Source organism: Euprymna scolopes, chromosome 37 (genome assembly GCF_053919585.1).
Source record: "Euprymna scolopes isolate OS-2025 chromosome 37, ASM5391958v1, whole genome shotgun sequence".
Lineage (NCBI taxonomy): Eukaryota > Metazoa > Mollusca > Cephalopoda > Sepiida > Sepiolidae > Euprymna > Euprymna scolopes.
Genome location: NC_136518.1, coordinates 16,585,987 through 16,600,527, shown reverse-complemented (window position 1 = coordinate 16,600,527; position 14,541 = coordinate 16,585,987). Strand labels below are relative to the sequence as shown.

At 33.3% G+C, this 14,541-nt stretch overlaps 1 protein-coding gene across 1 annotated transcript in view; it reads right to left on the bottom strand.

Moving 5' to 3' along the window:
- The window catches only part of LOC145261105 (succinate dehydrogenase [ubiquinone] iron-sulfur subunit, mitochondrial-like), a 38,741-nt gene that overhangs the window by 17,011 nt on the left and 7,189 nt on the right, over positions 1-14,541 (bottom strand). Inside the window, exons 2-4 of the mRNA XM_080119322.1 lie at positions 11,927-12,007; positions 6,509-6,567; positions 2,120-2,263 (exon numbers count right to left, since the gene is read on the bottom strand). Coding sequence (XP_079975448.1) covers positions 2,120-2,263; positions 6,509-6,567; positions 11,927-12,007 — 284 coding nt within the window. The remainder of the gene's footprint in view (positions 1-2,119; positions 2,264-6,508; positions 6,568-11,926; positions 12,008-14,541) is intronic.

Below are 14,541 nucleotides of genomic sequence, written 5' to 3'. Positions count from 1 at the left end.
ATGATATCTTTCTATAATTTTAGCACAATCTGACTAAGGAATTGGGAAATTTTTTAAAAAATGCAAAAATTAAATAATCTTTATTTATGAAAAATGTCTTTTAAATGTTACCCATTTTCAGCTTCGCATATTATCTCTCGCTATGGCAATGTCAAATGGCCACCACATTCCTCAGACTAGATTAGCCTCAACTTTTTCTTGTGGAGATATCTTAAAGAAAGAGTCTATGTTAACACACTCTAAGTTCGCGTTGGTTACGGTTACGTAGAATTATCCTTATACTCCCTAGATTTTGATATCGCAGATTTGAAAACGAACGTTGTCTCTATCTTTATTTTGTTGATCTTTGAAAAATTCCCTTCGTCCCATCCTTTCCAGAGTTTGTTTGTCTTTTTCATATAGATAAAGCAAAACTGATCGAAGCAAAGTTGAGCACCTCCTGGCCTTCCATGCCTTGACGTCTAGAAGGCAATTAGCTTTGATCAATGCGGGGGAAACCCTTCGTATCAGACAATTGCTATTCATTTGGACACTGCCAGAGTTCCCCCTTTTTGGGAGGAGCTGATTTTCCTAAAAAACAAATACGGCAGAAAGCTGAAAGCTTAACTGGCTTACAGCCAGACATTCATTTCTGTGCCTGCGTGATTCTTAACTTAATTAGCAACTCATTCATTTCTTTTTCATCGCTAAATTTGAACGCTTTACACTTCCGTTTGTGTCATTGCGTAGATGTAAACTCTCACATTTTCTTTCACTTTCTTTTCCGCCTTCGCGTCACAGGTTCAAGCCTGCCTACCTTCTAACACTTTTTTGTTTTTTCACAAATACCTGGGCAACGCTGGGCATCCCTGCTAGTAATAGATATAATATTAGGTAAAATTCAGATGTGACACTGTTCCGGAGGTTGACTGTTCAGTCCTCAGTGCAGGGAATACTAAGAATACAATTGCAAATTACTTAAGACTTTTATCTAGTTATGGCTGACAGAACGAGAGCATGCTACCTCTGTATATTAAAAGTTCCATTCAAAATTCCAGGTGGATTCCGGAGTGCGTCAGAAAGATTCTAGAGTTAATAAGATACACCCAAAGAAGGTTAGAGATTACATTGGTGGAAGCGTTGTGCTAATGACAGGACGAGAACAGTCGTAAAAAAAAAAAAAAAAAATGACATTATTATTTTAAAGAGCCAGTTGATTTTTTACGTGGGTTTTCTATTCTTAGCTAAATATTTCTCCCTGCCGTTTGTTGCATGCATCAATGCAACCCACTAAACATGCTGCACTAGGTGTATCGGAATTTTTGACACCCCTAACACGATACTGCGAATAAAATATAAAAAACTCATAATTTCTCTTTTAAAAGTGGGTTGTTTATTTTCTTTATGGATTATACTTCTAAAATAAACTATTAACGTTGTATAAAAAGTAATAGAAATATTATTTTTTATTTTTTAAAAGACAGTAATGAAATTAATTGAATTTTACGAGTTCAGTATTTTTCAATTTTTAAACTTTAAAAATCTATGAAAATTTTTCTATTGATTCTATTTTTATGATATTTTCAGGGTCAATGTGAAATTTTATGCTCTTTCCAATAAACCGAATATAATATTTTAGACAAACGTTTTTTTTTTTAATTCACGCCTCCCCTATTTTGAAATGTCTATTAAAAAGTAAATAATTAATTTATGTTCCAAATTTTTATATATCACAAATTGAAGATAAAAGATCAATAAATAATATATTCTAATTTAAAACAAAAAAAAAAGAACCGTTTTTTTTTTAATTTACCTGTAAAGTCCGAAGTTTAAAACCATTTTTTTTTTAAAAACCCAATTGCTTATATTTTTTTTTTTTTTTTTTTTTTTAAATAAAACCTTGGTCCTTTCCCCTTTAATTGAAAAAGAATTAGGGTTTGAATTACATTTTTCGAGTAGTTATAAGCTTGGAAAGACAGGAGGTCGAATTATTCAATATTTTTCAAAGTTTCTGACACACCTAATGCTGCACTATGAATGTTTATACCACACAACATTGCAATATATCTTGTACTTACATCAATTAAACTATTGAACAATAATTGTCGAGTGAATGAGTTAACTTAAGAGAAAATCTTACCAAATGCAGGCCAAAGTGTTGACACCCCCAATGTTCATAGCGCAAGATCCACAAATTCCTTCGCGACACGAACGTCTGAAAGTGAGGGTCGGATCCATCTCATTCTTGATCTTGATCAACGCATCCAGGACCATCGGTCCACAACTGAATTAGAAAAAATACAAAAAGATTACAATTTTTTTTTTCAGGAAAAACTGGTTGTAGTCAAGATTGTCTGCTCTTTTTAACTTGTTTCTGCTATTAAGTAGTGAACAAACTGCAAAGGGAAAGAATTCATGTCGTCTTCATTAAAAAAAGGGAGATAATCTGGTTCAAAAATTGGAAAATAACTAAGAAATGAATTTTATTCATTACTAAAATTCTGCTAGATAATTTTCCGTGGTGTGCTCAAATAGTTTTGCTTGATACGTAAGTATATCAAATAGTTTTCCCGTAATTTCATTTTAAACTGACATGTGTTTAATCAAGACAACCACCAAATCAATGTATTCTTTTGTAATTTTACTCATTAAAGTCTCTTTAGTTTCAAGAAGTATTTATGTGTGGTACCTAAATGCTTAAATCAGATGTTCCTTGTGATATTGCACTTGGAAATGGGGAGTGCTGAGGTTACGAAAGGAACGCTGAACAGAATTTAGGTTAGCTTTTAATTCACTTATGACTAGCAGGACAAAAGTGACACATGTTGTTATTAAAAACTTCTTTCTTTCCCCTTTCCTCGTTTTCTCTCTACCCCCTCTTTCTTTAGCTGGATACACACACACATATAACAACCCTCCTTTATATATATACTAGCAAAAGTACCCGTCGTTGACTGGGTTCAAAAACAGCCTACAGAAAATCGACTCTGATTTATGAAAGTACTAACGACGGGTAACCGGCGTTGCCCAGGTGTTTTTCGGGGTATGTGAAAAAAACCCCGAAAATGTGAAAAAAAAACAGGTGCCCGTGAAAAAAAAACGAAGCCTTCACGACGCGCAGTTGGAAAATAGTAAAGTGCTAAAAAAACAGGTGCACGTTTTTGATTGACATGACGGCGATAGGTATTCAGCAGTAAGCATTTTGTGCGGGACAGTTTTGAATGAGGTAAATAAATCGGTTTGTTTGTTTTTAAAAACCCGCTCCCTGTTTATTAGGAGGAGCGAAATGAAAGCTACAGTCTGATATGACAAAGTCGACATTGAACAAACGTTACTTAGCTCTCTTGAGACAACTGGCTTTCGGCCTGTGATTAGAGTCGAGTTTTGCTTTTTGTTTATACCGAAAACCGAATGTAACGCGTGCCAATGCGGGAAATGTCGAATAATTAACGTTTGAAAGTCAATAAAATTAAATAGACAGGCAAGCTCCGTGGTTAAGTGCGAGATATTACAACTTATAGATGATATAAAAAGTTTTAAGAAGTTGTGAAGCGAGCGAGCGCTTCTCTGAAAGAAGGCTTTTGCGGACATTGAGGAAAAGCGTACATACATACATACATTTTCGCTTTTATATATATAGACAGATTCTCAGAAACGAATCGGTATTTTCTTACATAATACATAACACTGGAAAACCTCCCCTTACCTCACATAAGTGCTAGAGATTTTGCTCTCTTGCATGCAAATGTGTGCATGGAGTTGCTCCTTTAGATAGGACATATTTTATTTTACATGTAGAAATATATATATATATATATATATATATATATATATATATATATATATATATATATATAAAATAAAAATTAGAATTAAATTTACCAAAATGATCCAAGATGGTAAAATTAAAGTATATTATAAATATTAAAGAATTAATATTTATAAAGTTATCTCAGCCAGATATAAAAGCTCGATAAAACCAAATAGGAGATAAAGCTTATAATACGAGCAAACAGTTAATAAAACATGTTAAAAAACACTTTGAAATGAGTTAAAAACATATTTAATCTGAAAAGGAAACACTAGATAAGTGGATAGTACTTAATCCGCGGAGTTTTGAAGAAATACTTTCCTTCTCATCAGAGGGTAGGAATTAGCAAAATGCGGGATTGGATTTTGCATGTAAAAGTAAATACTTTTGCATGCAAAATCCAATCCCGCATAAAGTCAAAAATCTTACTTGAAAACAAAAACAGTGAAGCAGAGGGAATATGGTTAAGAAAAAGGTGATTACACATGAATGGATAGTCTGGTGGAAGATAAATAATCCAGTGACAGTAAAATCCAAATATATAACTTCAAGAAAGTTAATTGAATTTCCATTTGCACAAGTAAAATCCAAAGAAATCCCGTAATTGGAAGAAGATGGTCCATGATAATCCAAAGGCAGAAATCCATGGAATAATTCACAAAAATGTGTACAAGGGAAAAAAGGAAAAATTCCAATAATATTAATAAAAGAAAAATAAGATATGCTTTTCACTCTACTTCCGAGACACAAATATCCTTTTCCTTTTCAGATTAAATATGTTTTTAACTCATTTCAAAGTGTTTTTTAACATGTTTTATTAACTGTTTGTTCGTATATATATATATATATATATATATGTGTGATTATGGATACTCACTGTGAAATTTTTGTGGCAAAAGTTACGCAATCTCCAACTACTCCTGAGTCAGCGTTGTTGAATACCAGTGACAAGTGGAGGTCCAGGACGACTGGAAACAATGCCAAGATAAGCAGAGAGCACATACAGCACCTACAATTCTCAAATGGTCACCCTTCTGGTACTAGCCAGGCTCAACGTTTTTTAACTTCAGTGATCTAATGAGAACCACTATGTCGACCTAATTATGTCATATATATATATATATATATATATATATACACATACATACATACATACACATATATATGTATTTTTTTTTTTCAAATAAATCCAGCAAAGATGATACCTCCGTTTCAAACATCATCAAAGTCCAAATATATATATATATATATATATATATATATATATATATATATATATATGCACATATATATATATATATATATATATATATATATGTACACACAATCTTAATTGCAATCATATAGAAAATCCTATAATGCACTTATGAAAATAAAATTCTGATTTAAAAAGAGAAGAGAGTCAACATTTATAATTTTATAATGCATTGTATTTAGTTCTCTCCCACTGCAACAACTTAGACACTAGGGTCGGAAAGTGAGATTGAGAAGTCAGCACCCTCGAGAAGAGGCACTCTGACCTGCAAAAAGTGCCTGGTGAGGGTGACTCAGGTGATTAGCAATGAACTAACCTCCTCTCAAAGAAAGAAGACAAAAGCCTGGGAGGGTGGACCTCCTAGAACTGCACAGAACTTTACTCCCACCACAAAATCAACAGGAACCGAATCATTACAGGAATGGTCTAATCTTTTGATTTTGTGGGCCGAGGATAAAAATCCCCTGAAATTAGTTGAAACATGTGTAAAAAAAACTATAATACCTTTGCGTATACTCTTTATTTGAAAAAAGTTGAAAATCGTCAAACTCTCTCTCTCTCTCTCTCTCTCTACATATATACATATCATTCAAACACTACCATGATTGAATATATGATTAAGCGGCAATTTTAGTCATCAAGAACTGCTTTAAAGCTTCATCGCTCACTCATTTTTTGACCAAATTAAAGTTTATAGATCACCTTTTCAGCTATCTTGTGAAAAAAATGTTCAATTTTCGTTCGCTAAAACAAAAGTTATGATGGATTTTCTGATGTTCAAAAATCATAAAAATATGTAGGAAGATGATCGATGCTTTTTATGACTGGTTTCCATAGCAACCACATTCCTTCAGCGACTACTGTTGCTACTAATTCACTGCTGTCGCGAAAAGAGAAGTAACAAGTGAAACAGAAAGAATGAAAGGGAGAGGGATTTTATTGACAGCAGACGAGTGCCATACATTGTTATTACATATGTGTTTATGGGAGCAAAAAATAAATTAAACAAAGAACAAGTGAATTTACTGGAAGCCTGGAAAAATCATGGATTACAATAAAAAAAATGCAAGCGTGAAAAATAATATGGTTCAGCTTAAACATGGAAAAGTAAAGACAAGATATTCTAGCAAAAAATATAATAAATTTATACCTTGAAATATTGCAGCATTAAGAATCTTTTTTTAAATTCAATTCATAACATTACATAATCAATTTGTAAGGCTGCGATATTTGAAGTTATAAATTTACTATATTTTTAACTCGAATATCTTGTCCTTTTCTTTTCCAGTTTTAACAACTAGTCATTTACTTTTCCATGTTTAAGCTTAACCATATTACTTTTCACGCTCGCATTTTTCTATTGTAATATATATATATATGGTAAAATAATGTTAAATCTAATTGTTGATCTGAAAGCTTCCAGCTCAGATGAATAAAGAAAAATGGACAAAAAAATTACTTACGCATTCAAATCAACATCGTAAGTTACCATGTGAGGTTTATCACCAGGCGTGTCTGGATCCTGAAAGAAAAAGTTTAAAAAATGTATTAAATGATATTTTATATACACGAGAATATAATCACAGTATCGTTATACGACATACAAGCAGAGCCGAAGCACCGGTGTTGTATGGGAAAATTGAAGGAGGCAAGAATTTCCTGTTCCCACCTCTGCACCAGATTGTTCTTTAAATTTATAAATAATAAACATCAAACCATTCATATTCATTTATCAAGAGTATCCTCACAGCAACATGCATACATAGTAATGTTGGGACGATTAATATGTTGAGGATAGGATGCTCTGTTTATGTAAATTGATTAATAAGAATCAGAAAAATCAGAACTTTATGTGGTATTGGAATCAATATAGGAAATATTTGAGCCTAATTTCCGATTTCAAATTTCCAATTCATTTTCTTATTTAAAATAAAGTTTATTTTTGTTTGAAACTTAATTTTCTGTTGCTGGCTCAAGTGTAAAAAGATATAATTGAAAATCTCACGGGTTCGTCAAAATGTTGTACATGATGACTTAAAAGGAAACATTAAGAAGCTTGACAAATTAAGAAGAAAATTATACCTACTTTTAAAAGTAGACGAGGACTTTCTACTAACCCTTCTTCCCTCCCAATAAAATTCTACATTTTAGGGTGATTTTAGAATCAGAATCGGTAATTGTGTCAGAATCGAGAATATACAACAGAATCAGTAATTGTATTGGAATCAAGAACAATATTGAAATCATCCCATATACATTTATAGATAAACAATGTTTTTTTTAACTTTTTATATGTGTAGAGGTGACTCAGAGGGTAACAAATAAAGCTGGAGAGCTAAATGTTTTGGTTTCGATTCTAGCTGATGGCACCCAAATCATACATTATTTATTTTTTAACTTTTAAAATCACTGCCATATATTTGGTATAATATAATAATCAAGAACTGGCTCTATAATAATTAATACGAAATCTGCATGAATTAAAATATCATATCTAGGCATATTTTACAACCGGGCCATGCCAGGGGACCTACTACTATATATTGGGTACAATATAATAATCAATAGAGAATTGGCTCTTTAACATTAATTAATAAACTAGCGGGACCTGTGGAAATTCCACAGGGGGACTCATTCATATCTAATCTATTGATGTTGGCATTCTGTAGATGTTCAGTGTAAATGGAGACGCTGATATTATTGTAGCTTTTTTGTTAAAACTGTAAAAGCATTTATCTAAGCTAGCACAAACGCCCGGCACTGGGGCCAACTCTTTTCCTGATCTACATTAATGATCTTCCAAATCACATCCTTACATCATTTGTAGACATTTATGCTGATGACACTACCATTTATAGTAGCACATCTAAGACAGTAAACGACCAAGTTCTCTCCAATTCTCTCTCCTCTGATCTTGAGCATGTAGTACAATGAAGTGGCTGGTTACTTTTAATGCATCTAAAACCAAGCTTCTCTCTTTACATCATCAACATTCTGATCCACATCTGGCATCATTTGAAATGAATGGCTCTCATCTTCAGGAGGCCTCAAGTTTTGACAAGCTTCTGGGCTTGACCATTACTCCTGATCTTAAATGGAACACGTACATCAAATCTGTTGCCAAGGCCGCTGGAAAAATGGTGGGATCTTTCTATCGATCCGGTAAATATCTCACTGCTGATGCTATTCTCTATCTATATAAGAGCCAGGTATGTCCAAGGATGGAATATTGTTGCCACATCTGGGCAGGAGCTGCTAGAAAGGACTTGTCCTGCCTTGATAGAGTTCAAAATAGACTTCGTAGCCTCGTAGGAGATGTCCTTTTCTCTTCCTTGCAACCTCTATCTCACAGAAGAGATGTTGAGAGTTTTTCTCTGATGTATCGTTATTTTCATGGAAGGTGTTCAACTGAGCTTCAATCTATGGTCTCCCCTCGCCAAACTTTCACAAGAAACACTCGTCTAGCTGTACACACTATCAATAATTCCCCCAACTCTTTATCTGTGCCTAAACCTAAACGTAGATTCCATGAAAAAAGCTTCTTTCTTAGAACTGCACGCCTGTGGAATTGTCTTCCGTTTTCCTGCTTTCCGGCTGACTACAATATGGTTGTGTTCAAGTCTAACGTAAATAAGTTCTTGATGAGCCGTTCTATATAAGTTATCAAATTTACCAAATTTTCATTACTAATGATTACTATATTGTCCAATGTCTACTGTACACTCTTTAACCCTTATCCTTGAGTGGCCTCTTGGCCTTGATAAGTGGTGATGCCTATGTAAAAAAAAAAAAAAAGCCCAGTCGTAAAATATGCTTACATATGATATTTTAATCATTGCAGATTTCGTACATATCATTATAGAGTTAATGTTATATTGATTTTTATATTATAAATAGTTGCGATTTCAAAAATAAAAACAATATATCCACAAATATATACCACAGAAGCTGTAGCATGGTAGCATAGCTGTATAAGGAAAGTTAATATGTACGGTATATTTAATGTAAAAATAAAAGCAGTCCTGGCTTATGAACATGTTTCGATGTGCTAATATGTTTCTATTTGGGGTATTTTATTTTAAACGATTGCCTCTTGTATAGAGTTAAGCCATGTTTGTAAATCTCTGGAGCGTTCATTATTGTAGGAAAATTTCCATTCTGAAACAAACGAATAGTCAGTTCTCAGCCAATGAGATTTGGCGGAATGTGGGAAGGGAGAAATCATTATTTTTGGAATAAGGAAACAAAAGATTATGGTATGTCTATAAGTATATAATCCAGATAATAAGGGTGCAATACCATATCTGTTCAAAATGCAGAATGCCTCTCGGTGTTGACTGAGAGCAGTAAGAGTACTTTTTATATAGATAGAAAAATAGCAATTACTTTCACTATAGATGGTTGCGACTGTGATGATGTTTCTCCTAGGATGTAATGTAGGATTTTACTATAACGAATAAATGTATGTAAAATGGCGTTCAAAAGGTACATCAGATAGCGGCTAATAGTGCAGGCATAATAAATTTGTATGTGGCATCTGTTGATCCAGAGAGGAATTTCTGCAATCATTTTATTATATAGGAGATATGTTTGTACTAGCAGGATGACCCGACATTGCCCCGGGCCATACAAAGAATAAATAAAATAGAAGAGGTTAAACAGTGTGTGTAATTTGATTGACTCCCTCTTCTTCTCTGTATTCTCTCTCACACAGATGTGATGTTGCTAGTCCCAGTTTTTTCTATAAATACTATTATGATACGTGTTCTTCCAAATTTTCTTCAGCATTAAATAACCTGAAAAGGGTTGATATGCTGTAAAACAACCAACCAACAACCAAATTTTCTGATCTTTTCCCTAATTCCTTTCTTCCAGCTCGTTTGATTACAGTATAATACAGTCTAGTGATTTCCATCAATTCATTACTTTGTACTATAGCTTCCTATTCCAGTAGCTTCTTTCCAAGAAGCTTGTGAAACTCTCTTCCTGCTGACTGTTTCCTCCTACCTATAGCCTTGGTCTTTTCAAGATTAAGAACAATAGGCATCTCTAGTCTTTGAAATAATCATCTTTCATTCTTGTTAGCTTTTTACATCAAGTGGCTTCATGTCTTGTCCGAAGCGATTTCCATAAGAAACAAGTGAAGCATGCATGGTCCCCCGTGAGTGCACAGTGAACGAGCATAACAAAAATTACAGTTCAGCATTTGCCCCTTCCCCATTTAGCCTCAAAACTCTCTAGAGGACGTCAAATCCTGGTGGAAATGAACAACGGTGCAGTTTTAGGCCTTAACTTATGTAAATTTGAGTTCCGCACCATGCAAAAAAAAAATAACTAAGTCCATCATTTGTCCCCCCCTCCCATTTAACCATAAAAGTCCCCAAGGCCTTAACATATTTAAATTTGAGTTCAGCACCATGCAAAACTGCTAAATAGACATAAACAGAAAATTTTGGACAAATATGGTAAAATAGTCCCAAAAATGGAGTGTTTTTATTAGCCCGAAAAGAGCCCTTGAGGCACGCCCAAGAGTTGTCACGAAGTCTAGACAAACAAAATTATATAGAAATCGGTTAGTTACAACTTGTTAGAAAGTTTTATAAAAATCCAAGGCATCAATTTTTTTTTAATAAGCACAAAAGTGTCAACTTTAGCCATTTAAACCTAAATGACACTCCTAGGGAAAACAACCAAAGTTTTCCTGGAAAATCCGTTCTGTTACTTTTTTTTACTCATATCATGTTTAATGTTTGTGCAAAATTTTTTAAAAAATCCAATGCATAGTTATTGAGAAAAGTGCAGACAGACGAACAGACAAGGGTGAATTTACAAGTCTGCCCTCCTTTTGTCAGGAGACCAAAAAATAAAAACTACCATCTTCGTAGATTTCCAAATTTAGAGATTGTTCTGATTAGTTTTTTTCCATAATTTATTTACTTAAACACATCAAAGACTGTAAATGACAAAGTTCTCTCTGATTCTCTCCTCTGATCTCAAGCGCGTGGTTCAGTGGGGGAAGTTGTGGCTGGTTACCTTTAATGCATCTAAAACCAAACTCGTATCTTTACATCATCAACGCTCTGATACCCATCTGGCATCAATTGAAATGGATGGCTCTCATCTGGGAGAAGCCCCGTGTTTTGACAAGCGTCTGGGTTTGTCCTTTACTCCTGATCTGAAATGGAACATGTACATCAAGTCTGTTGCCAAGGTCACTGGAAAGATGGTGGGATCCTTCTACCGTTCCAGAAGATATCTCACTACTGATACAATTCTCTATCTATATAAAAGCCAAGTACGTCCAAGGATGGAATACTGCTGCCATATCTGGGCAGGAGCTGCTAAAAACAGCCTATCCTGCCTTGACAGAGTACAAAATAGACTTTGTGGCTTAGTGGGGGATGTCCTTTTCTCTACCCTGCAACCTCTCTCCCACAGAAGAGACGTTGCGAGCCTATCCTTGTTTTATCGTTATTTCCATGGCAGGTTCTCGTCTGATCCAATCTCTGGTCCCCCCTCGCCAATCTTTCACGAAAAACACCCGTCTAGCTGAATCCACTGTGAAAAATTTCCCCCACTCCTTATCTGTGCTTAAATCAAAACGTGGATTCCATGAACAAAGCTTCTTTCTTAGAACTGCACGCCTGTGGAACTCTGTTCCGTCTGCCTGCTTCCCACCTGACTACAACTTGGATGTCTTCAAGTTCAACGTTAACAAATTCCTAATGAACCGCCCCCTTAAGTAAACACTTCATCAAATCTCCACACTAACGTACTGTACTTGCAATAACCCTTATCCCTGAGTGGCTTCCCGGCCTTGATAAGTGGTGACCACCATGTAAAAAAAAAATAAATAAATAAATAAATAAATAAAAACTTACCCATCTGTAAATGGTGAATTTCTTCAACCGCTGCTGGGCCTTGGGGGCAGCAGCTGCCTGAACACATCGGACCTGCTGGAACTAAGAAGAAAATACATTTTAGTTTCTGATCAAGTAATTCTCATTTATTAGTATAGTCAGAGTTTTTGTTTAACAAAAAATAAAGGTGTTTATCTGTATTTAAATGTATATTTTTGAGAAAAGTATGTATATTTGTATTTGTATGTGTATATAAATATTTGAAAAATATGTATATCTGTATGTATTTGTTGATATATATATATATATATATATATATATATATATATATATATATATATATATATATATATTTGAAAAGTATGTAACACTGTATTTTTTTATGTATCAAACAAAAAAAATAAAAATAAAATAAAAACCTTAAACAATGTGATTAAAAATGCCTTCTTTTTTGCACACATTATACTAATATATTGATTTTTTTTTTGAACCAATAAGAATAAAGACAAATTCTAAAAATAAATAAAACAAAAAAAATGTTATTTTATTTATTTATTTTTTATCAAATCAAACCAAATTGAGTCAGAAACGACTTTTCATTATATCAAAAAAGGGGGGGGGGTAAAATGTTTTTGATTGCAAATGTGGGTGTGACCCCAATGATTCCGACATCTTACTTATAACTTACAGTTAAGACAATCAACCAATAAGAAGCCCTTAAATTTATTATAAAAAATATCGAATTTTGGATTCAATTCAGTTTGTTGTCAACCTCTGTCTTGAAACAACCGAATCGTGACTACATTGATTGTTCGCGTCATCTTTGTTACTAAGAATTACTCAACACTCGAGATCGTGATTGCACTGATTCTTTGCCGATTTGATTTACTACCGCTATCTTTGTTCAATATTATGTTTCAACACTTAATAGAGGCTATCTTCAGAGGTCTCCTAAAAATGGGTATGGAATTAGTACGGATTCAAGTCAGCAAGACTTGAAGAGTAGAAACATTGTATCTAACTGATTAAACGTAAAAGATTTTTCATTAATCACAACCATATATTTTTTTCTCTGTAAATCGCTCCAGACAAAACATGAAGGCTCTTTATGTAAAGAAGCTTTAAAAAAAAAAAAAAAACTACTTAAAAAGGTGCCTGTCTACAGTTCAATTAAAAAAAAAAAAAAAAAAAAAAAAAAAACTACAGAAAAATCTTTATGATGTATGGTACAGAAGGAAAATTTCATACTCCAAAAATCATATAAATTAATCAAGTAGTATTTTTTAATTAAGAATATCAAATTATACAATTTTTACTGATTAATAATATATGGCAACCATTACAGGGTTGATTTGGATCTCTTCTTTCTGAAGAGGTTGTTCAGGGGGAAGTAACTAGTGATTAATTTTACATGGCAAGTCAAGACAATGTTTTGTTTCCTAATATAATTTGATTTTCTTAATTAAAAAAATAATTAATCAATTTACATGATTTTTGGAATATGACATTTTCATTCCAGGACAAGTACATACATCATAAACATTTTTCTGTACTTTTGTTTGTTTTTTACTTGGGTTGAATTCTGGACTTACACACAAAAAAAATACTTCAGTCTTTAAAAAAAAAGCAATATTCATAATGCTGTTTGACCTTCGCCTGGCAAATTTCATTTTTTTTTAATTTTCATACTTTTACACTGATTTTCCCTGGCTAACACCCAAATATAAAGTTTCACATGGGTTCGAATACCCTATATATTAACTTTCATGTTTGTAGATAAAAAAACTGACAGAGGAGTTTGGTAGGCAACATTTTTTAAACAAAAATATATACGCATGCATAAATATAAAGAGGTTTGTGTTTATTATAACCTTTTTATGCAATTATTACGTAAGTATAAATCATATAGAATTATAATTACACGTAATAGTTAACGGAAGATGATAATCCCATAAAAAAACGAAAGAATTAATAGGGAATTAATTAAAATGGATGTTTAAAAGAATATGCAAATTAGCTAGATCTTTTGCTGATAAATGCAATTCAATGACTCATATATAATAAAGTTGTATTTTCTTTTAAATAAATAGAAATAAAGGGTTTTTAATATGAATATCATTACACAAAAAAGAAACAAAAAAAAAGATTTATAGGAGTATAGATGGATCAGAGAGAAAAGCTTTAATAAATGAGAGCACATTACCAACTATTCAATAACTGGCAATCTTATGACGTAGACTGTTATGCCATACTTTATCAAAAGCCTTTAATGTTTTTTGTTTTTTTTTACACAGTGATCACCACTTATCAAGGCCCGGAAGCCACTCAGGGATAAGAGTTATTGCAAGTACATTACGTTAGTGTGGAGATTTGATGAAGTGTTTACTTAAGGGGGCGGTTCATTAGGAATTTGTTAACATTGGACGAACACATCCAAGTTGTAGTCCGGTGGGAAGCAGGAAGACGGAACAGAGTTCCACAGGCGTGCAGTTCTAAGAAAGAAGCTTTGTTCATGGAATCCACGTTTTGATCTAGCCAGAGATAAAGAGTGGGGGAAATTTTTCACAGTGGATTCGGCTAGACGGGTGTTTTTCGTGAAAGATTGGCGAGGGGGGACCAGAGATTAGAGTTCAGAT